At 49.0% G+C, this 27,985-nt stretch overlaps 1 protein-coding gene across 1 annotated transcript in view; it reads left to right on the forward strand.

Annotated features, from left to right (window-relative positions):
- Positions 1–27,985, forward strand: part of CACNA1B (calcium voltage-gated channel subunit alpha1 B) — a 283,808-nt gene that overhangs the window by 249,828 nt on the left and 5,995 nt on the right. The window contains exons 36-45 of the mRNA XM_083875784.1: positions 1,100–1,250; positions 3,160–3,287; positions 6,653–6,749; positions 17,386–17,494; positions 19,750–19,857; positions 20,544–20,653; positions 21,764–21,891; positions 23,573–23,699; positions 24,821–24,931; positions 27,037–27,072. Of these exons, the coding sequence (XP_083731910.1) occupies positions 1,100–1,250; positions 3,160–3,287; positions 6,653–6,749; positions 17,386–17,494; positions 19,750–19,857; positions 20,544–20,653; positions 21,764–21,891; positions 23,573–23,699; positions 24,821–24,931; positions 27,037–27,072 (1,105 nt within the window). The remainder of the gene's footprint in view (positions 1–1,099; positions 1,251–3,159; positions 3,288–6,652; positions 6,750–17,385; positions 17,495–19,749; positions 19,858–20,543; positions 20,654–21,763; positions 21,892–23,572; positions 23,700–24,820; positions 24,932–27,036; positions 27,073–27,985) is intronic.

Below are 27,985 nucleotides of genomic sequence, written 5' to 3' on the forward strand. Positions count from 1 at the left end.
TACACCAACCCCACCTCTGCTTCAGAATTCAAGTGTTTGTTTTCCTCTGGGTTCATCCTGCCTGGAAATGAAGCATTTTCAAGTGAAAAAAATAATCAATTAAACAACAGATTTTTATTTTAATACTTGCCAAAACTCCATCTCGGAGCAGTTTGTGGGAGACGTTCTTCATCCAGCTGTGGAGACCCCCCCGTGAACACCAGTCCCTTCCAGCCCTGCCAAGGCTCAGCCCTGAGGATTCTGTGCTGGGAATTTCTGTGAAGCCAGACAGAGATGGAATCAGCCCTCACTGGGCTCAGAACTCTGAATTTTACTAAAACTGGCTCATTATTCAGCCTGATGGTCCCTCACCAGCCCCACAGCAGTGGGAGTGAGGAGCAGGGGCAGCAGGACTGGGAGGGGAGTTGGTTTCTGCACAGCTCCCCATGAAGAGAATGGAGTTTCAGCACCCAGTGGGGGAATCTGCTGAAATTCAGAGCAGCCTTGGAGTTATTCCAGGTTGGATGGAGCGCTGAGTTTTCCCAAAGAGCAGGACAAGGTAAATGGACTTTGAGGGAAGCAGGAATTCAGGGTGGAGAATCCCTGACATTCACACCAAGGGTGCATTTCACAGGCACTGCTTTATTTTGAGGACAAACTCTCTGAGATTCCAAAGATTTTCCTTTTGGCTCTTTTCTCTCAATAGTAGGAGTTGGAGAGGGAGGAGGGAATTAGTGAAGAACACCCAGGAGACTGATGAAATAGAGACCCAAGCCCAAGCAGCCCATGGTGGAATTTATCTGCCTGATAAAGGAAATAAGAAATTCCAGTGGAGCAGCCTGGTCTCATTTCCCATCCTCTCCACTGGCTTTAGAGCCAGCATTAGGTTCAAAAAGGCAAAAATCAGATTTGTACTGTTTAAATCAATCTGGTTTTATTCTCCACAGAAGCCATAAATCTTTTAGCCCACCTGGACCTCCAACTCCCAGTGTAAACACAACCTCTGCTCCTGGACACAACCTCCCACCTAATTAATGTGGTTAATTGGGTGCAGCATTATCCCAGGGTGGCTCTCCTGGGGAAGGGATGGATAACCTCAGCCTGTGCTCTGGTGTTGCAGGAGCGCCACGGGGGAAGCCTGGCACGAGATCATGTTGTCCTGCCTGAGCAACAGAGCCTGTGACCCCCTCTCTGGCCTCACCAAAAAGGAGTGTGGCAGTGATTTTGCCTATTTTTACTTCGTGTCGTTCATTTTCCTCTGCTCCTTCCTGGTAAGTCAGTTCTGATCCTCCCCAAAGTGGTCAAACCCTTCCATCCCCACCCCTCCTCTTCCTCTTCATCCCTAATTATAATCCAGACACCACCAGCTTTGCTAAACCCCATTTATCCTCCTGCTGATAAAATCCCCAAAGAGATCATTTAGTCATTAAAGGGAAAGGGTTTATCTTTCTTCTCACAGAGGGGTCTAATATGTGGGATTAAGCATTTAATCAGGTTTGTCTCGATTTATTCCCTCCCTTTGAAGAAGGGCAGTGGGACAATGTCCGAGTTCAGCAGCTTTTCCTTGGGAGCATCACACTCATTTCACAGAATCCCAGGAGCTGCTGAGATGGAAGTGACCCACGAGGATCAAATGCAAAAATCACTTTTTTTTTTTTTTTTTTTTTTTTTTTTCTCCCAAAAAAGCTTTAGGCATGAAAAGCCTCAGAGTTTCTGGGCTTGGTTTGTGCCTGTGGCTGTTGTGGGGCTGAGCTCTACGAGGTGCTGATGCCTTTTGGGGATACCTAAAAACAGAGGCCAGACAAAATTAAGGGAATAAAAAGCAGGTGTGTTTATGGAAGGGACTTCAGGTACATTTTGGGAAGACAAAGCCCCCCAGGGGCTGCACCCAAAATGGACAATGGTCAGAAGTTTTCACATTTTTATAAGTTTGATCCATTTATATAAAGTGACATTTAGGTTGAGAAATATCAAAATGGAAGTTAAGAATAGACAGGAGGGAAAAAATATAAGTTGAAACTTATTTGAAAACAATAGAAATTGAAAGTTTGAGATCCTAGGGCTTTATTCTCCACTGTCCTACTGCTCTCCAGTCTGCACATTGATCTTTTCCCACTGAAATACTTGTGACTTTTCCATTGCTTTAATAACAAGAGGATTTTCTGTTCCAGAGGCACTTCCAGGCTCTTGTTGATGTCCATTAATGACAAGAGCCTTTTGTGTGTCCTGCCCCTCATCTTCGAAGGCTGGAATTGTTATGAATCTAAACCAGCACATTTAGGCTGGAGAATGGGATTTCCTGTCCTGGTGTTGATGTGCCTTGATCTGGGAGTGCTGGGAGAGTTCCCATCTCCTGGCTGGGGGAGAAGGGAAGGGGCTGATCCAGCTGGATCCAGGCTGGAGGCAGCACCACTGATGGGGATGTGGAAAAAACACCTTCCCCTTCAGTGGGCAGGAGAGGAGGAGGCAGCAGTGGCATTCCCAGGGATCCAGGGCTCACTTCAGAGTTTATTCCTGGGGTGATGCTTCTCCTTGTAGAGCGATTGTTTTGTTAAAATTCCCCTCCCATTCCCCTTCCTCTTGAGAGGAATGACAGACTTGTCTTTCCAAACAAACTCTGGGTCTGCTGGTAGGTAAAACCAGCACTGAGAGAGAAAAGAAACAATGGGAAGGATTTCATTGATTGATGAATGGAAAAGAAGATACTTGCCTTTACCAACAAACTGGGGGTTTGCTGATAAATGAAATTGGATATTGAAAGATGAAAGAAACAATGGGGAAAATGCTTAAATTCCATAAGAATTAAAAATTAAAATGGGGGTTATACATTAAAGGGGAATTTTAGGTATTGGGCACTCTGGGAAGTCTGCACCTCTCAGCCAGTGGGGAAAGAGAGAGGGAAATGTGGTTGGGAAATTGGGATAAATAGGAGGCTGAGTCCTCCAAAATTAGAGAGACCCCAGGGGAAATGCCCCATGGCCTCTCTCTTTATTAGAATAAAGTAAAAGGATTCCTCTGTCTCCTTTTTGGACACAAACCTGTGGCGTTTGTGGATTAATTTTCCTAACACACTTTACCTTCCCTTCTCCATTCCCCTCTCCCTTCTCTTTTTCTCCCTTCCCTTTTCTGTTCCTTTCTCCTTTCCCCCTTTTCCCTCCCCTCCCTGACCCCATCCCGCAGATGCTGAACCTGTTTGTGGCTGTGATCATGGACAATTTCGAGTACCTGACCCGGGACTCCTCCATCCTCGGGCCTCATCACCTGGATGAGTTTGTTCGGGTGTGGGCTGAGTACGACCCTGCAGCCTGGTACGTGCTGGGACACCGGGGACACCGGGCTGGGACAGAGGGGACAGAGGGGACACCGGGCAGGGATAGAGAGGACTCTGGGCTGGGACACCCTGGACATTGGGCAGGGACAGAGGGGACACTGAGGACACCGGGACAGGGACAGAGGGGACACCAGGGCAGGGACAAAGGGGACACTGGGCAGGGACAGAGGGGACACCGGGTTAGGGACAGAGAGGACACCTGGCAGGGACATTGGGCAGGGACACTGGGCAGGGACAGAGAGGACACCAGGGCAGGGACAGAGGAGACACTGGGCAGGGACAGAGGGGACACCAGGCTGGGACAGAGAGGACACTGGGCAGGGACACCAAGGACACTGGGGCCACCAGGCAGGGACAGAGGGGACACCAGGCAGGGACAGAGGTGACACCAGGGCAGGGACACTGGGGCCACCAGGCAGGGATGGAGGGGACATCAGGCAGGGACAGAGGGGACACTGGGCTGGACAGAGGGGACACCAGGGCAGGGACACCAGGGCCACCAAGCAGGGACAGAGGTGACACTGTGGCTGTAACGCTGGTCACTCTCAGAGCCCGTTTTCCCAGGAACAACTCCAGGATCTGAGTCGCTCAAATCACTTTTAACATTGTCGGCGTTAAAAACGCCGCAGTTCCCCGAGCGCTGGAGAGGAACAAACCTGGTGTCACTGCAAGGGCGTTTCCTTCACGCACAACCAACCCAGCAACCGAAAATTATTGAATTTAATAAAATTAATGAACAGCCTCAGTTCCGCTGGGGCTGCCTAAATGGCCGTGAAGAAAAGCTATTTGGCACTTCCAGAAGGAGCTTTTTGGTTCCTGCCTCGAATCTGGAGATGAAAATCTGCAAATCTCTGGTTGAGGGAGTGGGAGGGGTTCACACCTCGTTTGTGCAGCGTGTTTTTAATTGAGATCCACATTGGTGGTTTTCCCAAATTCTGAGTCTGAGTCAGGTCTGATTCCGCCATCCCACCCGCTCCCACAGGGAATGATGTGATGTTCCTCAGCGTTAGGGTGGTTCCCTGAAAAAATGGGATTTTCTCAGTCTTTCCTCATTAAATACAACATTTATTTATTATTTATTTTTTTCTGCTGGAAGCCTTCTTGTAATGACATCAAACTCTCCGTGGGAATTTTGGAGTAATATTTAACTCTGGAGTTATTAGCTGACGTTATAAGACGTGCAAAATGATCGGGATGAAACAAAATGGGCCAAAGTTTGGAAGTGTTTGATTCTTATGTTTAATTCTGTGGTCAAATATTCATGATTTGTGGGTGGGTTTTTCACACACTGGACTATGAGATGTTTCTTTTAGGGGTTTATTTTTAAATTTTATTTCTTCCAAGACCCAGGGAGACCTGCACACTGGGCTCAGGCAGTGGAGCAGCAGCACAGACCTCAAAATAATAATTATTTTTTTTTTAATTGAGGGAATGGCCTTGCCCAATGACCACCTCTAGAGCAGGACTGGTTTAATAAATATAAATTGCTTTTCTGTATTGCTGCACCACAGCCCTGGTGAGGGGGCTTTTCCTTTATTTTTATTTCCTTTTTTCCTTTATTCTCATTTCTGGGTGCTCTGTCCCAGGTTATAATAATTCCCTTGATATTCTATTTGGGAATTTGCATATTGAGAGACTCTTTGTTAATTAAATAATTAATTTAATTATTTTGGATCCCTTTTTCCTCCCCCTGAGTTCCTGTGCCATGAATCTCCTCCGGATTTGTGATGCCTCCAGCTCCTCCAACCTTTTCTTTCTTTTTTTTTTGTTTCTTTTCAGCAGAGACAGAGTCAGGGAGTGTTTGGATAATCAGCATCTCCAGCTCCCTGCTAGGATGCAATTAAACTGCTTTAAAATCTCACTTTAAATGATTTAGCCTAACTCGAAATGGAAATTTGTTCCAAAATTTCCCAACTCCCTGCATTTCTCTGAACTGTGGGGGGATTTTAATTGCTCCAAGCCACCCCTACTACCAACCTGAATATTTACTCCACATTTACTACCAGTGTGTAATCTCCAGGCAGATTTTCATCCCCACGAGCTGTGTGACACAGCAAATCCTTTGTGGGGATTTTAACAGGCATAAATAGCTTTTTTTTTTTTTTTTTTTTTCCTTTTTTCCAATCCAATCCTGCCTCTTCCCACTAAAAAAAAATCTCAATGAGGCTGAAAACTCAGGAGTGTCTTTTTGCTCCTTAGAAAAACAGCTTTGGCTTTACATCCGTGGGAGGAGGAACACACCTGCAAGGAAAATAAAAAAAACCAAACTTGGGATCAATGTGGATTTTTAATGTTGATATTCAGGAACTTTCCACCCAGAGGAGGCACCAGCAGTGAGTTTACAGGGAGATTTCTTGCTCTATTAAACTCTGAGTCACCCAGGGGCCAAACCTTTCCACTCCCAGAGCTGCTAATGCAGAAAATGTCAGAGAGTAAGATGTTAATTCTGATTTGTTTTCTTTTTTTTTTATTTATTTCTCTAGCCCTCTTCTCTTTTCACTCTGGTGAGAACTTATTGAGTGTGAATAGTTCCACTGAAATCCCATTTTCAGCAGTGGGGCAAAAATCTCCACTAATCCAAAATCCTTTCACACTTGAAGCCAGAACTGAGTTGTCGATAATTTTGATTGAAGAACCTTTCTGATCTTAGATTAGATCAGAAAGGTGAAATTCTTGCTGGGAGTTAATGATAGTGACCATAAAGCTCCCAGGACGTGTCTGATTTCTCCTTCTGGTATTGAAAACTGAATTTTCCCAGTGCCCAACACTGGAGGTGACACTTCCTGCTCTCCCAGCAAATTCCTCCTTGCCCAGGAATGGCCCTGCTGGGGTTTTGTAGGAGGCGACAGTGGGCAGGGAAAAGTTCCTCCAGCTTTTGAAGCAGCTAATTTGAATCCTGGGAATAATCCAGTGAAGAGCTGTGATAAAATCCCAGGAATAATCCATTAAAGAGGCTCTTTGTGGCCTGCAGGCTCTGAGTGTTGGGCAGCAGAGTCTGGAGGTTGATGCTCAGGGCACAGGGAATTAAAACACGAGTGGGAAAGGAAACCAAATCTTTGGGAAGCCTTGCACATGGCACTCAAGGCTTCCCAGGTGAAAATCCAAGGATAAAAAGCTGAGTGAGCAGTTGGAAATTATTTGTGTGTGTTAAAGTTGTTCCTTCCTTTCCAGACTAACCTTCCTTTTCAGCGTGTTTTGCCCTTCCAACTTGTCCCGTTTGCCTTGGGAAAAGCTGATTCTTCCCTGTTTGCCTTGGGAAAAGCTGATTTTTCCCAGTTTTCCCATGGAAAAGCTGATTCCTGTTGGATTTTGCTGTCATAACCTCTGGCGTTTCCTTTCCAGTTGCCGCATTCATTATAAGGACATGTACAATTTGTTACGTGTTATTGCTCCACCCCTGGGCTTAGGAAAGAAGTGCCCTCATAGGGTGGCCTACAAGGTTTGGAATTTCAGAGACCCCCTCCAGCATCTCTAGTCCTGGTTTTGTTTTCTTTATTATCCCCTTTTCCCTTCCCCTGAGTGCAAATGCAACCAGTAGACAAAAGAGACTGTAACGTAACCAACCCCTTGCCTGAAAAAAAGGAATGATTGACTGACTGTCTCCTTTTCCCTCCATTTCCTCCCTTCCCTGTGTCCTCCCACACCCCAGCTGGCTGAGGACAGGCAGTTTTATGGGACAGGGAACCCTCCAGCCTCCATCCCACCAGCTCCAGGTGGGAAGTGCTGGGGAAAAACATCCCAACACTTCAATATATCCCAGAGAGAAACGGCATCCCAAAGTTTCCAGGGAGCAGCAAGTTTGGTTTGGCTTTGTAGCATCATTGAGTGATCAACTTTTGCCCTTTGCTGAGCTGGAAAACCATTGGATCTGGGCAGAGATGAGGGATGAGTTTTCATGGAGCCAGATATGGACCAGGGGTTAAATGATGAATCTGGGGGATACCCAGGAAATCTCCTGCTCATGGCACAGGGAGACTTCACCAGCTGGGGGAATTGGGACAGAAATCAGCACAGGATGGGCTTCAGGGGGGACCAAGCTCCAGGCAGGGAATTTCTTGGAAAACAGGATGAAGGAGAAGGCTGGGAGCAGCCAGCCCAGAGCAGTTTTATGGGACAGGGAACCCTCCAGCCTCCATCCCACCAGCTCCAGGTGGGAAGTGCTGGGGAAAAACATCCCAACACTTCAATATATTCCAGAGAGAAATGGCATCCCAAAGTTTCCAGGGAGCAGCAAGTTTGATTTGGCTTTGTAGTATTGTTGAGTGATCAACTTTTGCCCTTTGCTGAGCTGGAAAACCATTGGATCTGGGAAGAGATGAGCTTTTCATGGAGCCAGAGATGGCCCAGGGGTTAAATGATGAATCTGGGGGATACCCAGGAAATCTCCTGCTCATGGCACAGGGAGAGTTCACCAGCTGGGGGAATTGGGACAGAAATCAGCACAGGATGGGCTTCAGGGGGGCCCAGCTCCAGGCAGGGAATTTCTTGGAAAACAGGATGAAGGAGAAGACTGGAAGCAGCCAGCCCAGAGCTTCCTTTTCTTCTCCACTCCAGCCCAGGTGAGGAAGAGGAGACCCCGCAGCCCAGGCCAGGAGCAGGAATGAGCCAGGGGAGGACATTGGCTGCAGTTCCCATTTGTGTCTCTCAGCAGCCTCTGGATCAGCTCTGGGCTGGGAGAGCCGGGTGGGATTTTGTCTGCAGCAGTTACCAGGGACAGGAATAGATGTTTTGGGCTGGCTGAGTTCTCTCCTCCTCCTCCTCCCTCTCCTCCATCAAAGCTTTACACAGGAACTGAGATCTGTGTCAGGGTGTTGGGCTGGTGGGAAGGTTCTTGCTCAGAAAAAGGGTTTTAAATAGGTGTTTAGGTTTTCCCTGCTGCTGTAGAGATGATGACATTATCCTGCTTTTCCAGGGGTTAAACTTGAATTAATAACATCTCTGGGTTTCCTCGTTGGGAAAACAAAAGGGGATTGTCACAGTTCTGCTCCCAGTACCAACAGGCACACAGAGGTGAATCAGGGATTTTTGCTGTTTTGCAGCCGTTGTTTTTCAGGATAAATCCATCCACTGTGTGCTGAAGGGAGATGCCCTCAGCAATGGGCTGCTCTGAGGGATTTTCTCCCAAATCTCTGGAATTCCCAGTTAAGGCTGGCTTGGTGAAAAACAAGCCCCACTGAAAGCGAGGGAGGAACAGGTGCCCTTCCCACCTCCTGCCAGGGCTGGGCTCTCCTGCTGGAGCAGGGATTTGCAGAATCCCAGCCTGAGCTGGGAGTGGGAGCAGTCCCAGTGCATCCCTCAACAAACCCCCAGGATTTTCTTCTCCCTTGTGCCATCCCCCAAACCCAAAGTGCTGCTCCCTGGGAGGAAAGCTGGGCTCTGTTCTCCCAGCCCTGTCCCATAACTCTGCCCCCCAGCCCTCCCTGGCACGGTGACCTGGCTGGTTTGGGGGGCCATGGGGGAACCCTCATCCCCCACCCTGCCAAGAGCCAGCCAAACCCGGCCCTGCCACCCCTGCTCCCCTGGGGGACACCGAGGGTTCCCTGGGGACATGGAGCATCCCCAGGGGACATCAGCCATTCCTCAGGGGACATGGAACATTCCCCAGGGGACATCAGCCATTCCCCAGGGGACATGGAACATTCCCCAGGGGACATCAGCCATTCCCCGGGGGACATGGAACATCCCCAGAGGACATGGAATATTCCCCCAGGGGACATCAGCCATTCCCCAGGGGACATGGACCATTCCCCCAGGGGACATGGAGCATCCTCCAGGGGACATCAGCCATTCCCCAGGGGACATGGAACATCCCCAGAGGACATGGAGATTCCCCAGGGGACATAAACCATTCCCCAGGAGACATCAGCCATTCCTCAGGGGACATGGAGCATCCCCCAGAGGGCATGGAGCATCCCCCAGGAGACATCAATTATTCCCCAGGGGACATCAGCCATTCCCCCAGGGGACATGGAGCATTCCCCAGGGGACATGGAGCATCCTCCAGGGGACATCAGCCATTCCTCAGGGGACATGGAGCATCCCTCAAGGGACATCAATCATTCCCCAGGGCCACCCGCCACCCCTGCAGGAGGAGGAGACGTTGAAACGCAGCAACGGAAGCGGAGCCACCTTTTCTCCTGCCCCACCTCCCTGAGTTTGGTTTTGTTCCCTGGAGAAATCTGATTAACCAGATCTCTGTTTTCTTGTCTGCTTTCCCTTCTCTCTCTCTCCCCCTTTTTCATTTGCTCCATTGTGTCGCCTCTTTCCCCCCACCCCATTCCCCATTTTCCCTGCCTCAACCCGGTTGGATTTCTGTGTCCTGGTGCTTTTCCTCCATCCCCGTGGTGCCAGCGGGCGCATCAGTTACACAGACATGTATGAGATGCTGAGACACATGTCCCCACCTCTAGGCCTTGGGAAGAAATGCCCAGCTCGTGTTGCCTATAAGGTAGAAAACCTCTCCCCCCAAGGAGCTCCTGCCCAAACCACCAGCTTTTTTTGTGCTGTGGCTGCAGTGGGGTTTCTGTGGCGTTGGTGTTGTTCTTCTGGACGTTTCTGGGTGCTTTCTCTGCTTTTCGAGCAAGATTTTGGATATTCTGATTATTTTTTTTTTTTCTTTTTAATTTTATATATATAAATTTTTGGGGGTAATTTTTTTTTTTTTTTTGAAACTCTGGCACATCGGTTTGTCTTTCTAAGTATGTCTCTGCTCTCTCTCTGTCAGTGTTCTTCTCTCTTTTCTCTCATTCTGCTTCCATTTAGGTTAATTTGGGGAGGACACCATGCTAATGAGCAAATTACCCCCCATTAGATCCCCATTTTTTCTTCCTGGGGCTCTTTGTCTCACTAACCCTTCAGTGGAATGTTGTTTTTTATTTCCTCCTCTTAATTAGACTGGAGTAATTAGAGTAGGCAGTGCTGTAGGAGTGAGCGAGCAATTAAACAGAGACAACACCACAAGGGCTCCTTAAACACCCTGGTGGAAGAAATGACTTCACCAGAAAACATTTAGGGCAGGGAGGTGGAGAAATCACTCCAGCTTGTGGGTTGATGTGGCAAAACTTTTTAATTTGAGCCACCAGGATGAATTCTCTCCCAAAGGCTGGGTGGAAATCCAGGTGGAAGTGGAACGGAGCCAGTTTAGGCCAGGCTGCTCTCCCCAAAAACTCTCAGGGTGTTTGGAAACTTCCATTCCCAGGGTGACTCCTTGGAAATTTCACCACTGAACATCCCCATTTTTGAGAGAGAGGTTGTTAGAACCATTTCTCACTGCTGTGGTTGAGGATCCATCAAACCCAACAGGATTTTTTTGGCTGTTTTTGTCACCTGAGCCACCCCCAAACCCCAAATCTCAGCCCAAAGGATCCACACCACAACAGCCCCTCCTGTGCTGAGGGATTTTTCACTGAGACCAAACAAACCCAAGATTTTTGTGAAGAGGCTCCAGCTAGACCCAAACCTGGCTCTGATTCATTCAGTGGCAGCAAAAAGAAATTCGGATAAATCCTCCTACAAGATCCTTCCTCAGCGTGCCAGGATTGAAAATAAAAGGAAAATTAAACATAATCCTTAATCTCCAATCAGTTTGGTGGCTCTGCTGTATTTGATTTGTTTCTGGCCACCATAACTGAGCCTGAGGAACCCAACCAGATCGAAATTCCAGGTGTCAGCTATTTTAGACACCAATTATCCACACAAATCCCAGGATTTGCTACCTGTGAGTTTCCATTGGTTTAGGAGAGCTGTGTCCTGTGTTTGCAGGTGGGCAACCACATCTGCTCTGGGGCTGGACCAGAAGGATAAAACTCTTTATTTTTTTTCCCTAAACCTTGTAGAATTCAAAAAGGAAGAAAACAAAAGGGATAAAGAGATGATGTGTTAAAACAGGCATTTAAAATAAGATTTTAAAATCTTATTTTAAGTAAGATTCCTGGTTTTCATAGCAGACTTTGTGCCCACAGACAGTTTTTTCAGCCTGGCTTTTCCCTGAGAATTTCCTGATCTCTCCTTTAATTTGTCTGTCCCTACAGAACAAACCCACAGAGCCTGGGTCCATAGGAATGGCTTCTTTTTATAACCCACACTCCTGATTTTTTTAAACATATAATTAATTTTTCCCCATCCCCAAAGAAACCTCTGAAATGTGTCTGTGTGTCACAAGCACAGGCAGAGATGGATTCAAACAGCTCCAGTCCGGGTAAAACTCAGAGAAATCTGAGTTTGGAAATGATCACAATAATTTCCCCTTTATCAAACAGCCCTAAACTAAAAAAATAAGGATTTAAGACAAGATCAGGATTTAAAGCTGCACTTTGGGCTGAGCTCTCACCCGGTTATTGCTGTTAAATCAAACCCTCAGGGTTAGGGCTGGTTTTGCTCCTTCTCTCCTCCATTTCTCCGTGCAGCACATCCATGGATTGGTGCTGGGTGTCCTCCCCCATGGCTGTGGTGGGGTGTGGCACCCCCTGCCCTGCTCCTGTCCCCCAGTGGTGTCACCCCTGTCACATCCAAGGGGAGGACACTGAACCCCCCTGGGCACTGACCCCTCCCCAGAGCCTGGAGAGGGTCATCAACCCCCTGTTCCTGCAGGTGTAGTGCCAACAGCAGCCAGGGCTTTGTCTCTGCCCTATTTTCACCCTCTCCCTCTGATTTTTAAACCCCCCGACTGTTCTGTCCAGCAAAAGCTCTTTTTGCCCCACACATCCCCCCTTTTTCTGTCCGTGTCTGCTCTCCCCAGTCCTCTCCAGAGGTTTTGTGTGTTTTCCCCACGTCTTTGTTGCCTCCTCTGTACGTCCACACTGTTTTTTGGTTTGGATTTTCCCCTCTTTGCGGCCTCCTTGGCTGTGCTGTCCTTCCTTCCTGCTGTTTTCTGGTTCCCCTTTCTCAACTGTTCTCCTTGGTTAGCCTGACCAGCCTCTGCAGTTCCGTGTGCGTGGCTTTGCTGCTTCCCTGGGGGTGCATGGACGGGATCCTCGGGATGAGCTGCTCGGGATCAGGGAGCTCTATCCTGCACCGGGCTGGGGGGAGAGGCTGCAAAAACCCAAATTCCTGTGTGCAATCCTGGGCCACTCACAGTGAGAAGAGCATTGAGGGGCTGGAGCGTGTCCAGAGCAGGGAATGGAGATGGGGAAGGGGCTGGAGCACCAGGAGGGGCTGAGGGAGCTGGAAAGGGGCTGAGCCTGGAGAAAAGGAGGCTCAGGGGGGACCTTGTGGCTCTGCACAACTCCAAAAATCTGCTGAGATTCAGAAGGCTGAAAATGTCTTTTTTATTTTTGGGATGTGTCTCCCTTTTATACTATTTTACCCAGACCAATTTGATTGGTGAAACAAAGGCAAATTTTTTCACTCCCATTGGTCAGAGCAGAGGGACATCAAGAGGAAGTCCCTCCTAGGGAAAGGAATGAATAACATAAGTACAGTTACAAAAACATTTCTCCTGTTTACAGAAAATTTTTAGAGAAAAAAAAAAAATTTCAAAAAATTTCAAGCATAAAACCAGGGCTACAGGGCTCTGCTCCCAAGGAATAGGGACAGGAGAAGAGGGAACGGCCTCAGGCTGGGCCAGGAGAGCTTTAGGTTGGACATCAGGAGGAATTTCTTCACAGAAATAGTTTTCAAGAGGCTGCTCAGGGCAGTGGTGGAATCTCCACCTCTGGAAGGATTTAAAACCCTTCAGATGTGGATGTGGCACTTGGGGACGTGGGTCAGTGGTGGCCTTGCAGTGTTTGGACTCCATAATCTTGGAGGTCTAAATGATTCTGTGATTCCATGAACTTTAGTCTTTTCTATCCCAGCTGATGAAAAGGGGGAAGAAACCCTTAGATTTTTCTCACTGTCCTTGCCCATGGCAGAGGGTGGAACTGGATGAACTTGGAGGTCCCTTCCACCCCGTCCTGGGATTCTGTGATTCCTGGGATGATCTCAGAGCTGGGCTGTTCCACCAGGATGCATCCAGAGGGGATGAAGGCCATGGAGAAACCAGACTAGAATCGTTCCAACTAGGTCGGGGTGAATTATTCATAGCAAATAATTTATTCACCAAACTCGACCTCATTTCCCCCAGCAGCGCTCCGTTGTCCCGAATTTCTTCCCGCCTGGGGATCGTTCCCAGAGCAGCTCCTGTCCCAGAGGCTGATGGGGTGCTCTTAATAATTCAAATCCCTAGGGGTGCCAGTAGTTTTGCAGAACTCTTCCTGCTGCCTCTGGATAAATGTGCCAGGGAAGAGGATTTAGGGTGCAACAACTTTTTCTGGGTCAGGCTGGGAGCCAGCGAGACCCCCTTGATCCTGGGATGATTTTTCCCTTATTCCCCCGACACTTCCCTTACCTTTTGCACCACTGTTCAAAGAGCTCCTGAGCAAAGCTGGAAGGGAATTTATTCGGATTCCTCATTAGCGCTGCTTCTGTTAATTGGCAATTAAAGCAGCGCTGGGGCCGCCTCCTGACCGCGCCCCAACCCTGCGCTGCCTCTTGACCCCGCCTCTAATCAGCCTCTCATTATCAGCACAGCATTAATTAGGAGACTCTGGGCTCTCTCCTGTAGAAGCATTAACGAGCTCCAAATCCGCCTAATTAAATCCCAGGGAGGGATCCCCACGCGAGGCCTCGAAACCAGAGCGGGGACTCCACCTGCTGCTGGTCCTGGAGGGAAGAGGGGCTGGGAAATCCTTTCCTGGCGGGTCACGGCACCGGGGAAGGATTTCCATATTTATTTTTTTTTTGTGCTGCCCGTTATTAATTCATCTGAGTGCCCTGGGTTGTGGTTGGCGGTTCCTGGCGTGTCCCAAGTGATGCGTGTTATTTATCAGTGCAGAGAAGGAGCAGCAGGCGCCTAAAATTTCCCTCTGGGCTCCAGAAAGATGGGAAATTATCTAAATTAGAGATTTTTTTTTTTCTGATTGTTTTGGTTCGGTTATTTTTGTTGTTGTCAGGATTTTTTGGTTAGTTGGTGTTTCCTTTTCCCCTTTTCCTTCCTTTCCCCTCTTCCTTCCTTTTCCCCTCTTCCTTCTCCCCTCTTCCTTTTCCCCTCTTCCTTTTCTCTTTTCCTTCCTTTTCCCCTTTCCCTCACAACTTTTTCATCCTGTTTCAAACTATGCCACTGCTCTGACCCCCCTTTCTGCTCCTTGCTGGGTTCTCACATTGGGGATTCCAATCACCTGGAGGTGTCTGAGTTACCTGTTTGACCAGTTTGGATACTGGGATGAAGAAAATGGCAGTGAAGAGGGAAATGGAGGGAGGAGGGCATGGAGGTGGGGTAGGGAGAGCCTCTGCCAGGTGCCTGTTTGCAGCAAAATGTGGGGTTTGCTCAGCCAGACTTCCAAAAGTGGGAATCCCCTGGGAAAATCTTCCCCTAAAGCTGGAACTGGGGAGGAAAGCCCTGCTCTGTAGAACTGTGAGTGGCCTGTGTTCTGCACCCACATCCTGTGGGAATTCATCCTGTGCCAGTCACAAGGTGCCTTTTGGTGGTGGTTTTGGTGAGGATAGAGCTCTCCTGTGGGGAATTATTCCTCATTTGCCTGTTTTTCACTTCCATGCCTCTTCTTCCTCTCTGCATCCCTTAATTCTCTCCTGCTCCAGGGGGATTCTGGGACTCTGTGATTGCTGACTGTGGGCTCTCAATGATGTTTTTTTTTTGGTAGCTTTTTGTGTGCTGAGGGCAGAATGGGAATTAAACCCTGTTTCACTTGACCTGAATGAACAGGAAAAAAAACCAACCCTGTGGTGTTGCCAGCACTTGCCGCTGTCACTGAGTGAAAGAGGAGGAAAGGCTGGACTTTGATTTCCCTGTCCCTGAGGCTGGGCAGACACGGAATAACCTCTGGGCACAATGATCTCCATTGTGAGGGACATCACAATGGTTTGTCCCAGACTTTAGGTGACTTTAGGGACGTTGTTACAGTGCTCTCCTGTCCCTGCAGGATGCAGTGAGAGCTGAAAACGTGTAAATGGATAAACGAGGAGATTTCAGCTCCTCTGAGCAGATTTTACACTGGACCAGCACTTTGAGCCCTTTGTCTGCTCGTGTCAACACCAACAGGGGGGAATTGTGTCCTTGGCTGGCAGGAGGTGCCAGGGTTGGGGCTTGCACTCTCTGAGGGCGTGGAAGTGCCCAGGGGCAGGTTTTGGATGGAGCTTGGAGCAACCTGGATAGGGAAAGGTGTCTGCCCATGGCAGGGGGTGGAGTGAGATGAGTTTTAAGGTCTTTTCCAACTCGAACCAGTCTGGGATTCTAAGACAGCTCTGCCCACACATCTGGGGAATTGGAAGTTGGAAGATTCTCAAAGCAGGGAGGTGATCCTGGCCAAGTGTCCATGCCCCATCCAGGGCTTGCTTTGGGGCAAACACAAAGCATTTGACACAAAACACAGGAGCAGCAATCGGGGCTCCCCCTGAGCCTCTCACCTTGCCTGAGGCTGCCCCAGGTCTCTACTCTCACCTGCATCACGCTCCCCTCACCAGCAGGAAAATGCCCATCAGCAGAGGAGTTTCTGCTGCAGATTTTCCCCAGAACAGCAGAGGCTGCACCAAAATCTGCATTTCTGGAAACAGAGCCACTGCTGCAGTGCCCTGAGCGTGTCCATGTGCAGCTGGCACTCAGCACTCACAGCCTTTGGGGCTGGTGTTGAACAAACAGGAGCTTTCTGGGCAGACAGAGGGATCTAAACAACAGCCTGGGCAGTTTTCAGATGGGGATGGAATTGTGTCCCCAGCAAGGGGCCCAGGACAAGCTGCCACTGGGGATTTTGAGGCTGATCCTCACCCAGGGATGTCCCTGGGCTGCAAATCCCTCTGGAGAGCAGAAACACTGAGGTTTGTCTGAGACAGGGATGTTTTCAAGCAGCTCCTGAAGCAGCTGAGGAATCATCAGGCTGCAGAAGGAGAATTCCATCCTTTAAAAGTGTGCTGAGGTTATCAACACATGGAGCTGATATGGAGCATGGAGCTGTTCTGCTGCCAGCAGGTCAAAGCTTTCCAAGGCAATTTCAGGTGCTTCCTGCTTAGCAGAATGATGGGTTTGCCCTGCCAGAGGTGGCTGGTGATGGGGAACGAGTCGCTCCCTGCTCTGATGATCGTGGAAAACGCTGATCCTGAGGGATAGTTCTGTGTTTGGACTGGAAGAGCAGGGAGGGAATTACAGTCCTGCCTGTGTTCATCCAGCCTCTCCTCTCTGGGAAGGTGTGGATGGAGCTGTGCAGCTCAGTCACTGGAAGGGGGCGAGACAGGAGCCACAATCCAGGTGACATTGTCACCTTTAGCTGTCACCAACCACTCCACGCTGCCCCGGGGTGTTTGAGCCACATTCCAGGGCTCAGCAGCTGTTCCCAGGTGTGTTTCAGGCTGGGACCAAAATACACCATCCCAGCCCCTTCCAGGGGTGGCACAGCTCCTGCACAAACCCTCCCACTGTCATTGTCACTGGAGGTGCCTCCCTCACCTCCTGCTCCCAGCAAGGACAGCAGGAGAGGCACAGACACATCTGGGATGGAGCTGCAGCCTGGGGTGGGAGATGCAAACCTTCCATTGTCTTCAGTCACTCACTGGGGCCAGGCCCCATTTTGTCCCATTTTAGGATTTCAGTGAAGGATTTAGTGAGGCAAACTGGAGCAGGAAAGGGTGGAGGAGGTGAATTTATGGTTTTTATCTCCTCAGCACGCTGCTTTGGCAGGTGGGATGAGCAGCCACCTGTCTGGATGCTGCAGACACCACTGGGGACAGCCAGGAAATGGGATGAGAGCCTCCCCCCGGGTTCTTTTGGGAGAGCTCTGTAGGATTCTTTTAGGACAGCTCTGTAGGGTTCTTTTAGGAGAGCTCTGTAGGGTATTTTTGGGAGAGGTCCATAGAGTTGCAGTGCAGTGCTGGCAAATCACTCATTTAAACCACTGAAGTTCTACCCCAAACCTGCTCCTGGACAGGTGCAGGAGAATTCTCCACGTCCAGAAGAATTTCAGCTCAGCACACAAAAAGTTCCTTCCTGATTGTATTCTGGGTATTTTGGGGGTTCAGAGAGGGGCAGGGGAGGGTGGGGAGGGGAGGACTCCTGGCCCCCACTGACAGGCAGCTCTGTGTGTCCCCAGCGCCTGGTGAGGATGAACATGCCCATCTCCCCCGAGGATTTAACTGTGCACTTCACCTCCACGCTGATGGCCCTGATCCGCACGGCCCTGGAGATCAAACTGGCCTCAGGTGAGAGGGACGGGGGGCTCAGGGGTGGCTGGAGATCAAATTCTCCTCAGGTGACAGGATCTGGTGGCTGAGGACACCTGCAGGATGCAGCCAAGACACCAAGGGCAGCGCAGCTCTTTGGAATCCTCCAAGACCGCGGCACGGTCCCACAGGGATTAGGGAAGCTGAAATCTCCTCTAGGTGTGGATTTTGTTATGCTGCGGATTTCCTGTACATGGAAAAAAAACAAACCCAAAACAACAGCAATAAGAGACCAATGCCCTGCCTGCCCTCTTCCAGAGCTTTTCCACAGCTTGGTCAGCCTCCAGCAGGATGGGAGAGCCTTTTCTGCCATCTGAGGAGAAAATTGGAGTTTTCTGAGATCACATTGTCTCAAGCCCAGCTCCTGACCCCAAGATGGGCTGGATTGGTCAGAGGAAGGTGCCAGGAGCACCAAGGGCACAGATTGATCCCTTGATGGCCCATTCACTGAAGAGTTTGACTTAATCCTTGTGGGTCCCATCCAGCTCAGAGTGAAATCTTGCTGTCCTCCCCAAACCACAGCAATTCTGCCCCAGGTGGGAATCCTGCCTTCCCATGCCAACACCTGGGGCCAAGGGAGCTTGGGGAGAGGACAGAGGGGCCCTGAGCATCCCTGTTGTGCCTTTGGGGTGTCAGTGAAATGTGGGAATCTTTGCCCAAACCCTGAGAGGAGGCAGCCAGACCATGTCCTGTGTGCTCCAAATCAGAACTGAATTTCCCCATCTCTGAACTATCCCAGCCCCTCCACGCTGGCAGCAAGGCAGGAACTCCAGGTGCCCTGAAGCACGTTCTGCCTCGAGATAAAACAGAATTATTGAGGTGTTTAATCAGGCGTTTACTCGCCTCCCAATTAAACTTTGCGGTGTAATAAAAAAATGCATCGGCCTTTTCTCCGGGTCGTTACCCCATTTCGTCAGCCCGGCTGGGGTCACAGTCCAGCCTGAGCACTCTTACACCTCATTTAAAAGTTAACAGGAGGTAACGAGGCTCTCAGGAGCAGGGGCAGGGCAGGGTTAGGCTGCTGTGCTTTCCTAAGCGGTTTTAGGCCAGTGCAAACATCTGAGTTAATCTCCTCCCTCCTGTGCTGCTTAAACTTTGCCTTTGATGCTTTTGGGGAGGCATTTCTAGAATAAGGCAAAATTTGGAGGTGCCTGGGGCTCCCCAAAGGAGTGGGATCAAGACAAGGAATAGACATTCATTTCTACAGGTGCTTTTAGGACTTCCTGTGTATTTAAGAGCCAGCACCTTATTTCAGGAATAACTCCTAGATAAGGATGCTGAGAGTTTGTTTAATTTTCTGGTTTAATTTTGGTTTAATTTTCAGTTTCTGGTTACCTGTCACCCTTTTTCAACTGGAAAAGCTCCCCCCACCCTTATAAAAATTGGGAGGGAGCCAGAGAGGAGAGCTCAGCTGATACCCCGGATTATTTCTGTGGTTTAGCTCTGCTCAGGGGTGTGAGGTCCTGACCTGTTTTGTTCTTACGAGCTGCCTTTGACTGGGTTTCATGTGCTACATTTAATTGAGCCTTTAGTGGGTTTAACAGGCCCTTAATAAACCTCCCTAATGAGTTCCCATGTGGGAGTGTAACAGAGTACCTCGAGTCTCCTCCCGTCACTCTGCTCTTAGAAAAATAATCTCTGTCATTCAGATGAACTGCTTTAATTGCCTGCTGTGTGGGGAATTCAGCTGGGAGCTCACCCAGCCTTTAATCACTCTCCATGTGTGTATTTAGGGCTGGTTTTGGCCCTCAGAACAGAGATGATGGTTTGGCTCTGCTCTGCCTTAGGGTGCAGCTGTGCTGGGGCAGAGCTCTGGGGTTGTGTGTCATTGCCAGGGGTTTGGGGATGGCAGAGGGTTTGTAATCCATTGCTCGGTGGAGGGTGGGTTATAGGATCTTTAAGGTCTTTTCCAGCCCAAACCAGTCTGTGATTATGGGATTTTGTGATTTGTGTCCTTTGAATCCCACTGGGAAGTGCTGCTGCCTCCACGGGAACTCCCCAAAATAAAGACACACCTGCAGTTCTATGGAATAAATCAAATTTAAACCCCAAGTCACTGCTCAGGGTCCCCAGGGCGAGGCAAGGATGGCCCTGCTGAGTTCATGCATTTCTGTCATGGAGAATTCATGGATTCCCTGGGCAGGGAAGGGCTGTGCTGGCTCACCTTTCCCAAGGGATGTGGACAGTGGGATGTGCTGCCAGGACAGGCTCTCACTCCTCTCCCCTGGCTGCAGGAGGTGTGAAGCAGCACCAGTGTGACGCTGAGCTGAGGAAGGAGATCTCTCTGGTCTGGCCCAACCTGTCCCAGAAGACTCTGGATCTGCTGGTGCCTCCTCACAAACGTAAGTGCTGCAAGCACTGGCTCCATCCCGGACACCCGGGACCCCAGAGGAGGTTTTTCTCTCCTCATCTGTTCTAGCCAACCCCAGATGAGGTTTTTCCTTCCTTGTCTATTCTGTCCAACCCCAGATCAGGTTTTTCCCTCCTTGTCTATTCTATCCAACCACAGATGAGGTTTCCCCATCCTTGTGTGCTCTTTCCAACCCCAAATGAGGTTTTTGTCTCCTCATCTGTTCTAGCCAACCCCAGATTAGGTTTCTCCCTCCTTGTCTGCTCTATCCCAACCCCAGATGAGGTTTCTCCCTCCCTGCCCGCTCTGTCCCAAGCCCCATGTGGGTCACCTGTAGGTCTGGGGTGAATTTAGGAATTCTCTCAGCAATGCTGACGATGCCACTGAGTTTTCCTGCCTGGTTTTTCCTACACAATCCCCGTGTTTGCCACAGAGAGCTCCAAACCAAGGCAAGGCAGTGACAGGCAAAGAGTTGAAGAATCTGTTGTAACTTTTTTCTTTGTGGTTTTTTTTTTTTTTTTTTTTTTTCTCCTACTTTTCTTCCTCTGTTTTGCCTCATTATCCTCATGTCGCTTCCTCCCTCTCCCTGTTTTTCACACCCATTTGCTGTTATTTCTTATTCCTGTTTTCTCCTCATCCTTTGAATGCCTCTGCTGTGGTTTTCCCATGCTCTGGCAGCTGATGAAATGACTGTGGGGAAGGTCTACGCAGCCCTGATGATATTTGACTTCTACAAGCAGAATAAGAACAGCAGGGAGCAAGTCCAGCCCCCCGGGGGCCTGTGCCAGGTACAAAAAAGGGGTTTTTTCCATCCTCCCTCTTGGGCAGCTCTAACAGAAATCACCAGCAGGATTCATCCAGAAGGTCTGGCTGCTCCTCCAAACAGGGTTTTAAAATGCTGGCTCAAAAATTGAAATATCTCCTGAATGTCTCTCTTAAAAAGATATTTTTAAATTCATTGTACTTGCCTTTTCCAGTAAAGAAAGATCTTAAAAAAAAAAAAAATGACAAATGATCTTTGAAAGTCTAAATCCTGTGTTTAAAAATGGCCTGGGGAGCACCAAAAAATTTCCTCGAGAGAATAAAAGATTATTGAAAGCTGCTGATAGTTTGGCTATAGAAGGCTTAGGTTCTTTTTGAAAATAGGAATTATTCAAAGTCGTTTTGGCTCTAATAGGCTTTAAGGCTTTTACAAATTCTAGAAAATGTTTTCACACAACTGGCCTTGAAAGCCCAATTCCTTCCAGCAGAACAAACTCCTGTTGTTTTTAGGATGAGCATCCAGCTGGTCTCCAGCACGGGGTGGAGACCTGTCCCACTGGTGGATGGTTACACCAGATCCATCCTGAGCCATTGGAGCTGCACAGCCCCTCTGGCCACATTACAGGGGAACTCTCTTCTTTTATTCCCTGAATAAAAGAATTCAGTGCTCTGGTGACTGGGAGAGCATTCGGAGAGGGAAAGGGGGATTGCAGCAGGACTGGGGAGAGCATTTATAGGGAAAGGAGGATTGCAGCTGGATATGGGAGAGCAGAGGGAAAAGGGGACTGCAGCAGGACTGGGGAGAATATTCAGAGGGAAAGGTGATTGCAGCAGGACTGAGGAGAGCAGAGGGAAAGGGGATTTCAGCAGGACTTGGGAGAATATTCAGAGGGAAGAGGAATTGCAGCAGGACTGGGAGAACATTCATAGGGAAAGGGAGATTGCAGCAGGATGTGGGAGAGCATTTATAGGAAGGGGGATTGCAGCAGGACTTGACTTGCACCAGGTGTCCCTCAGAGCCTCTCCCAGTCTGGGGTGGCCTTTCTGCTGTCCCAGGGTGACAAAGTGGACTTTTCACAAAGTAAAAAAGCCCTGCAGCCCGTCCCAGCTCTGACAACCTTCCCTTGTGTTGGCAGCCCGGGCCAGTGTCCCTCTTCCACCCCTTGAAGGCCACCCTGGAGCAGACCCAGCCCTCGGCCTTCAACAACGCCAAGGCTTTCCTGCGCCAGAAGAGCTCGGCCTCCCTCAACAACGGGGGAGCCTTGTGAGTATCCCTGAGCCTTCCAGAGCCACCCCACACCTCGGGGTCACCCCACACACCTCTGCTGCCCCAGTGGCTCTGCTCACACCGAGGCTGGTTTGGTTTGGACAGACAGGTGTCTGCAGGGAAAGCTGGAGCTTCCCTTGGGATGGAGAAGGGAAACCCCCTCCCTCTGAATTATTGTAGTTTTGAAATTAAGGGGCTTTTCATGTAAAGATACGAGAATAGGAATAACAGTTCTTTACTAGGAAAATTAAAAATAAAAATGTAGTAGTACAAAAAAAGAAAACCAGTCAGAACACAACCTGACCCTCTGTTGTTCAGGGTGTTGGGAACAGTCCAAATAAATCCTCCTGCAGTGCCAGCTGTGGTTCTGTTGGAGCAGAGATGATCCTGTAGAAGGTCCAGTGGTGCTGAGCTGGGTCTGCTCTCCCTCTGGGAATCCAAACAGGCTGTGCTGCTGTTCCCAATGCCAGGTTTGATCCAGGTGGGAATGCTGGGCTCCTCCCCCTGGGTGGAGCATCTCCCCATGGGCTGATGGAATTGTCTCAGCCCTGCAGTGAGCCTGGATGGGCCATGGACAGCAGAGATCCCCTGGGGGGAGGGTGGGGCCTGGAAGGGATGAAAACACTGCCCCAGCTGGTTTTAACAGCAGATCTCCCCCCAGAGTGATGAGGGACAGGTCCTGGAAGGGATAAAACACTGCCCCAGCTGGTTTAACAGCTGCCCATTAACAGAAGGCACTGCCCCCTCCCCCTGGGGTTATGAGGAATGAGTCATTGAAGAGAAGAAACACTTCTCCATCTGGTTTCAACAAATGATAACAAAATACACACTTCTGGTTACCTCTTGCATTGCAACCCAAGTCAAAGGCCAGCAGCAGTTTCTCACCATGGCTGGGACAATTCCTGCTGGTGGCTCTGCAGTTACCCCTGTGCTGGTGGTGTTGGTAACTCAGTGTTTCCTTCATGAATCCTCCCTGCGGAGATTCCCAGGGGTGAGTTTGCTCACAGGAATTTGTGACTGTTGCAAAACAACAGAACAAACCCCACCAACCATCCCAGCAATGAGTTTTTGGGAGGCCAGAGATCCTTGGGAATAAACTCATCCCTCAAGTTTGTGGCTGTGTTTGCCACAACACAATTGGTCTCTTTGAGGAAATGATCCCTTCATGGAGAGCTTTCCAAACAGTCCTAGTGACAGTGATCCCTAATCAATTCTCCATTTCCTGCTCCAAGTGATTTTCCTCTGGATCATGAGTGCTGTGGATTTTTAGTGACAAACAGTTGAGGTTTAAACATGCCAGAAAATCCTGATGGGGAAACCAACAGCAGACTCAACAGCTGGTAAAGGGACTTCAGCATGGCTGAGGTGTTTGACCAGCATCCAGCTGGTCCTGCACACAAAATCAGCCTGAACTCCCAAATTCTTCATTGTCCATCAGGAATTAAGCGGCAGAAGTTGTTTTCCTTAATTACTGGAAAAAAAAAAAAAAAAAAAAAAAAATGGTTGGCTTGATTTCCTCATTCTCATGGGACCTTCAGCCTCTACTGGGGAAAAACCCAGGGGACCTTAGAGCTTCACCAGCCCCTGTGCAAAATTTTCACACGTGAAATCGTTTGCCAAATTCAAATTATTCTTTGCAAAAGAATGAATATTTTTTTCTCTCTTTTCCTTTGTTCAGGCCACCCCCAGAGGGAGGGATCAAAGAGTCCAGCTCCTGGGGGACCCAGCGCACCCAGGACGTGTTTTATGAAACCAGGAGCCCGGCCTTTGAGCGGGGCCACTCCGAGGAGATCCCCATCGAGAGGGTGAGAAAATGGGGGGGAAAAGGTGGGAAGGGAAAAGTGCAGGTTTCGGAGCTGTGGGAGGACTTGAGAAATTTAAGAAAACGTTTGGAAAAAGCAGGTGAAGACAGGGCGAGATGCAGGAGATTTTAGAGGTGTGGTAGAACTACAGAAATATAAGGAAATGTTTAGAAAAACCAGGTGAAGATGGGGTGAGATGCAGGAGATTTTAGACATGTGGTAGAATTTAAGAAATTTTAGAAAATACTTTTAAAAGGCAGGTGAAGATGGAGTGAGATACAGGAGATTTTAGACCAGTGGTATAATTTAAGAAATTTTAGAAAATACTTAGAAAAAAACCATCTGAAGATGGTGTGAGATACAGGAAATTTCAGAACTGTGGTAGAGTAATAAATTTTAGAGAACACTCACTTAGGAAAAGCAGGTGAAGATGGGGTGAGATGCAGGAGATTTTAGAACAGAGGTACAATTTAAGAAATTTTAGAAAATACTTTTCAAAGGCAGGTGAAGATGATGTGAGATATAGGAAATTTTAGAACTGTGGTAGATTAATAAATTTTAGAGAACACTTAGGGAAGAGCAGGTGAAGACAGGGTGAGGTGCAGGAGATTTTAGAGCCGTGGTGGAATTTCAGAAGTTTCAGAAAGTGTTTAGAAAAACCAGGTGAAGACAAGAAGGACCTGCATTAGCAGGAGGTCTGTCCCTTGAGACAAACATTGTTCTGTCTCTTGTTTGCTTGAGCCTTGTGGAGAAACCCCAGAGCTGGCAGCTCCCACAGCCTGATCCAGACAGGCTTTTCCTGGAATTCTGTCTCGCTGCCTTAGGGTACCTCAGGCTTTCTCTTCCCATTTCCCAACGCCATTGTCCCAGCTCAGGTGAGGGGTTTCCAGTCAGGATGGCCTGAGGGGTTTCCCAGGTCGCAGCTGGAGCTCTTGGCTGGTGGAAGAGCTGGTCCCACTGTTTGTGGGATGTCCTTGCTGAGGACAGAGTCACCTGGGCACTCCACACCTCCTCAGTTGCTCTTCCCCACATCAGAATCTCTCCCCGGTCAAACCAAACTTTGAGAAGCTGATGGTGGCTTCAAAGCTGTTCCAGCCGCTGAAACCATTCCATGTTTTGATCAGGTGGTGGAAATGAAGGAGATCAGCCCCACAGTTGCCAACGGAGAGCCCCAGCCAGGCCTGGAGAGCCAGGGCAGGGCGGCCTCCATGCCACGCCTGGCTGCTGAAACCCAGGTGAGAGCTGGGGATTGAGGCTGAGAGCAGGCCAGGATCTCAGCCAGCACCTTCTCTCTGCTTGTCGTGGGTGGGATGTGGCTTGGGAATACTGGATTTAAAGGATGTGGAGATGGGAATCCAGGCCTTGTGCTGGGATGGGCTGGGTGTCCCTTGCAGGGTGTGGCCAGGTGTCCCTTGCAGGGTGTGGCCAGAATTCTCTGCAGGGTGTGGCTGGGATTCACTGCAGGGTATGGCCGGGATTCCCTGCAGGGTGTGGCTGGGATTCCCTACAGGGTGTGGCCAGGGTTCCCGGCCAGGGGTTCCCTGTGGAATGTAGCCAGGATTCCCTGCAGGGTGTGGCTGAGATTCCCTGCAGGGCATGGCCAGGATTCCCTGTAGGGTGTGGCCAGGGTGTTCCCTGCAGGGTGTGGCCAGAATTCCCTGTAGGGTGTGGCTGGGATTCCCTGCAGGGTGTGGCCAGGGATTCCCTGCAGGGTGTGGCTGGGATTCCCTGCAGAGTGTTCCAAAGGTTCCCCGCAGGGCTGGCAGCTGTCCTGTGCAGTCACAGCACTGTCCCCAGTTTTACTCCTCCCTGCTTGCAGCAAAAAGCAGCCGAGGATGATCCCTCTGGCTGGGCCACCCAAGATAATCATAATTAGTCACAATCTGGGGACAAGGCCATTTGCAGACTGTATTCTTGGAAGGCACATTTCCCCTAAGTTGAGTGTTGTCTATGCAGCCAAGCCACGTTCCTGTGCCCTGTCCTCACCAAAAGCTGCAGATGTGACACACTTGGGTGGATGCAGCAGGCACAGGGACTACCAGGGGCTGTGCCTGGGAGCTGCACTGGGACACTGAGTGTGTTCCCTGGTTTTTCCTGTACTCTGATCTTGGCCAGTCATTTGGTGTTGAGGATTTCCCTTGTTGATTTAACTAATTTTTTAAAGAAATCTCCTCACTGGAGTTGACTTTCACATCAACTTCTGAGCACTTCTTAGTGTGTAGGACATCACTGATCATTTCTGACCATTTCACACGTTCACTGCTGTTTGTCCCAAATACTGCCCAGCCACCATCCTGCCTCCTGTGTCACAACATCTCACCACTGCCTCACTCCAGGGCCTGATTCACACAGCCAGGGGGAGCAGCCTGGCCCTGGGCTCTATTTCTGTGAGGAGCAGAATGTGAAGGATCTACTGCACCCTGAAATGAAACCTTGTTTTGTGCACACATAGTTCCAACAGATGGAATTGTGCCCCTTGCCAGAGGATTTCCCACCAGGCTCCAGAAACTGCAGCCTTTATGTGAACCCTGGGATTTTCAGAATTATCAGGAGCACTCCTCACTGTGCTTAATAAAAGCAACAGCTCACAAAGCAAAGCCTTTCCCCTTCCCAGAAATTGTCCTTTATCCTAGAGCACAGGTAGCCTCTTTCCCTCTTTGGCAGTGCAGCTGGCAGGGCCTTCCCTTGGGAAGCTCCTCTCCAGGGCAGTCAGTGTGAAGATGGGGTGAGGTGCAGGAAATTTTAGAACAGCGGTACAATTTAAGAAATTTTAGAAAATACTTAGAAAAAAACAGCTGAAGATGGGGTGAGATACAGGAAAAAATTTTAGAACTGTGGTAGAATAATAGATTTTAGAGAACGCACACTTAGGAAAAGCAGGTGAAGCCTGGCTTGTGTCCCCAGAGTGTCACCGCCCCTGGTTGTGAATCAGGCCCTGGATCTCAGATTAACCTCATTGAATAATACAATGTTCAGCGGTTGTAGCTTGGGTGAATAACTGATGTCCTTTCTGTGTGTGTCTCCCCTTCCACCCTCCCTCTCACGTGCTGCTCTGCCTCCTCCTCAAACTTTTGAGTTTTTTCTAACTCTTATTTGCAACGCTTTCTGTTTCCTGGACATCTCCCTTTTCTGTTTGCCTCTCTCTTTTTATGTTCCACTTATTAAAAAAACCAAAAAACAAACCCTCCTCCTGTATTTCCACCCTCCCTCTCTGCTGTCCTGCCCTCATCACTCCCTCCCTGGTGGTCATCGTGTCCGCTGCACGTCCTGATGTCTGACACTGGCTGTACTGTGGGGCTGCTTCCAATAATGTCCCTCACCTTGTCCGAATTGTTTGCAGAGGAGCAAAGCACGGTCACCTGGGAGTTACCTGGCAGTATGTAGTTTGCACTAAATTGTATCCTATTTAAAACTCATCTTAAGAATTGATTAACCTTCCTTTAAACCCTTGACTTTTCTCCCCTCTCATCTGGAGTCGCGCCGGCGCAGCTGCTCTTTCTCTCTTTCCCCAACTTTTCCCTCAATCCATGGTTGCACGATGCTTGGGGCTGGGTGGGTGGTTTGCTTTTTTTATTTTTTTTTTGGTTTTTTTTCATGCCTCGTTGCTCAGGAATTTAGGCAGCGAAAACAGAAAACAGTCGGGTTGGTAATGAAGAAGCAATTAGGAGCTCTCTGCAGGAGTGCAATGCAGTCTCCCGAGGGTTTTTGGGAGACTGTGCCTCCCAAAATAAGAGCGTTGCCAGGAGTTCTGGAAAAGGGATTGATTGCTTTGATACTGATTCGTGTCACTGGGTCTTGTGTCCCTGGAGTAAAATGGAAGCAGGGCCAAAGCCCAAAAAGAAATGTTCATTTCTTGTCAATCTATCTGGTTTGGGGGTTTTTGTAATAGGTTTTTTTTTTTTTTTTTTTTTTTTTTTTTTTTTTTTAATTTTTATTTTTATTTTTTAGTTTTGTTTTGTCTTTTTGGTTTGATTTTTTTTTTTGTTTGGTTTTTTTTTTGGTGTTTTTGTTTGTTTTTTTTTTGTTTTGGTTTTTTTTACTTGATTTTGGTTTTGGTTTGGGTTTTTTTGCTGGGTGTTTTTGGGGTTTTTTTTGGTTGGTTGGTTGGTTGGTTGGGGTTTTTGGTGGGGTAGGCACTGTTGGGTTTTCCTGTTCCTTTTTTCCTGGCATCCCCTGTGTGGATTTTGAAAATCTAGATGCGTTTTTAGTTGGAAATACTTTCACTTCCCATATTTCAGCCCGTCAGAGTGTCCAGTTTACAGCCCTCTGCCTTCCCCCAGCTGCAGGCT

Source organism: Zosterops lateralis (assembly GCF_965231275.1).
Source record: "Zosterops lateralis genome assembly, chromosome: 20".
NCBI lineage: Eukaryota > Metazoa > Chordata > Aves > Passeriformes > Zosteropidae > Zosterops > Zosterops lateralis.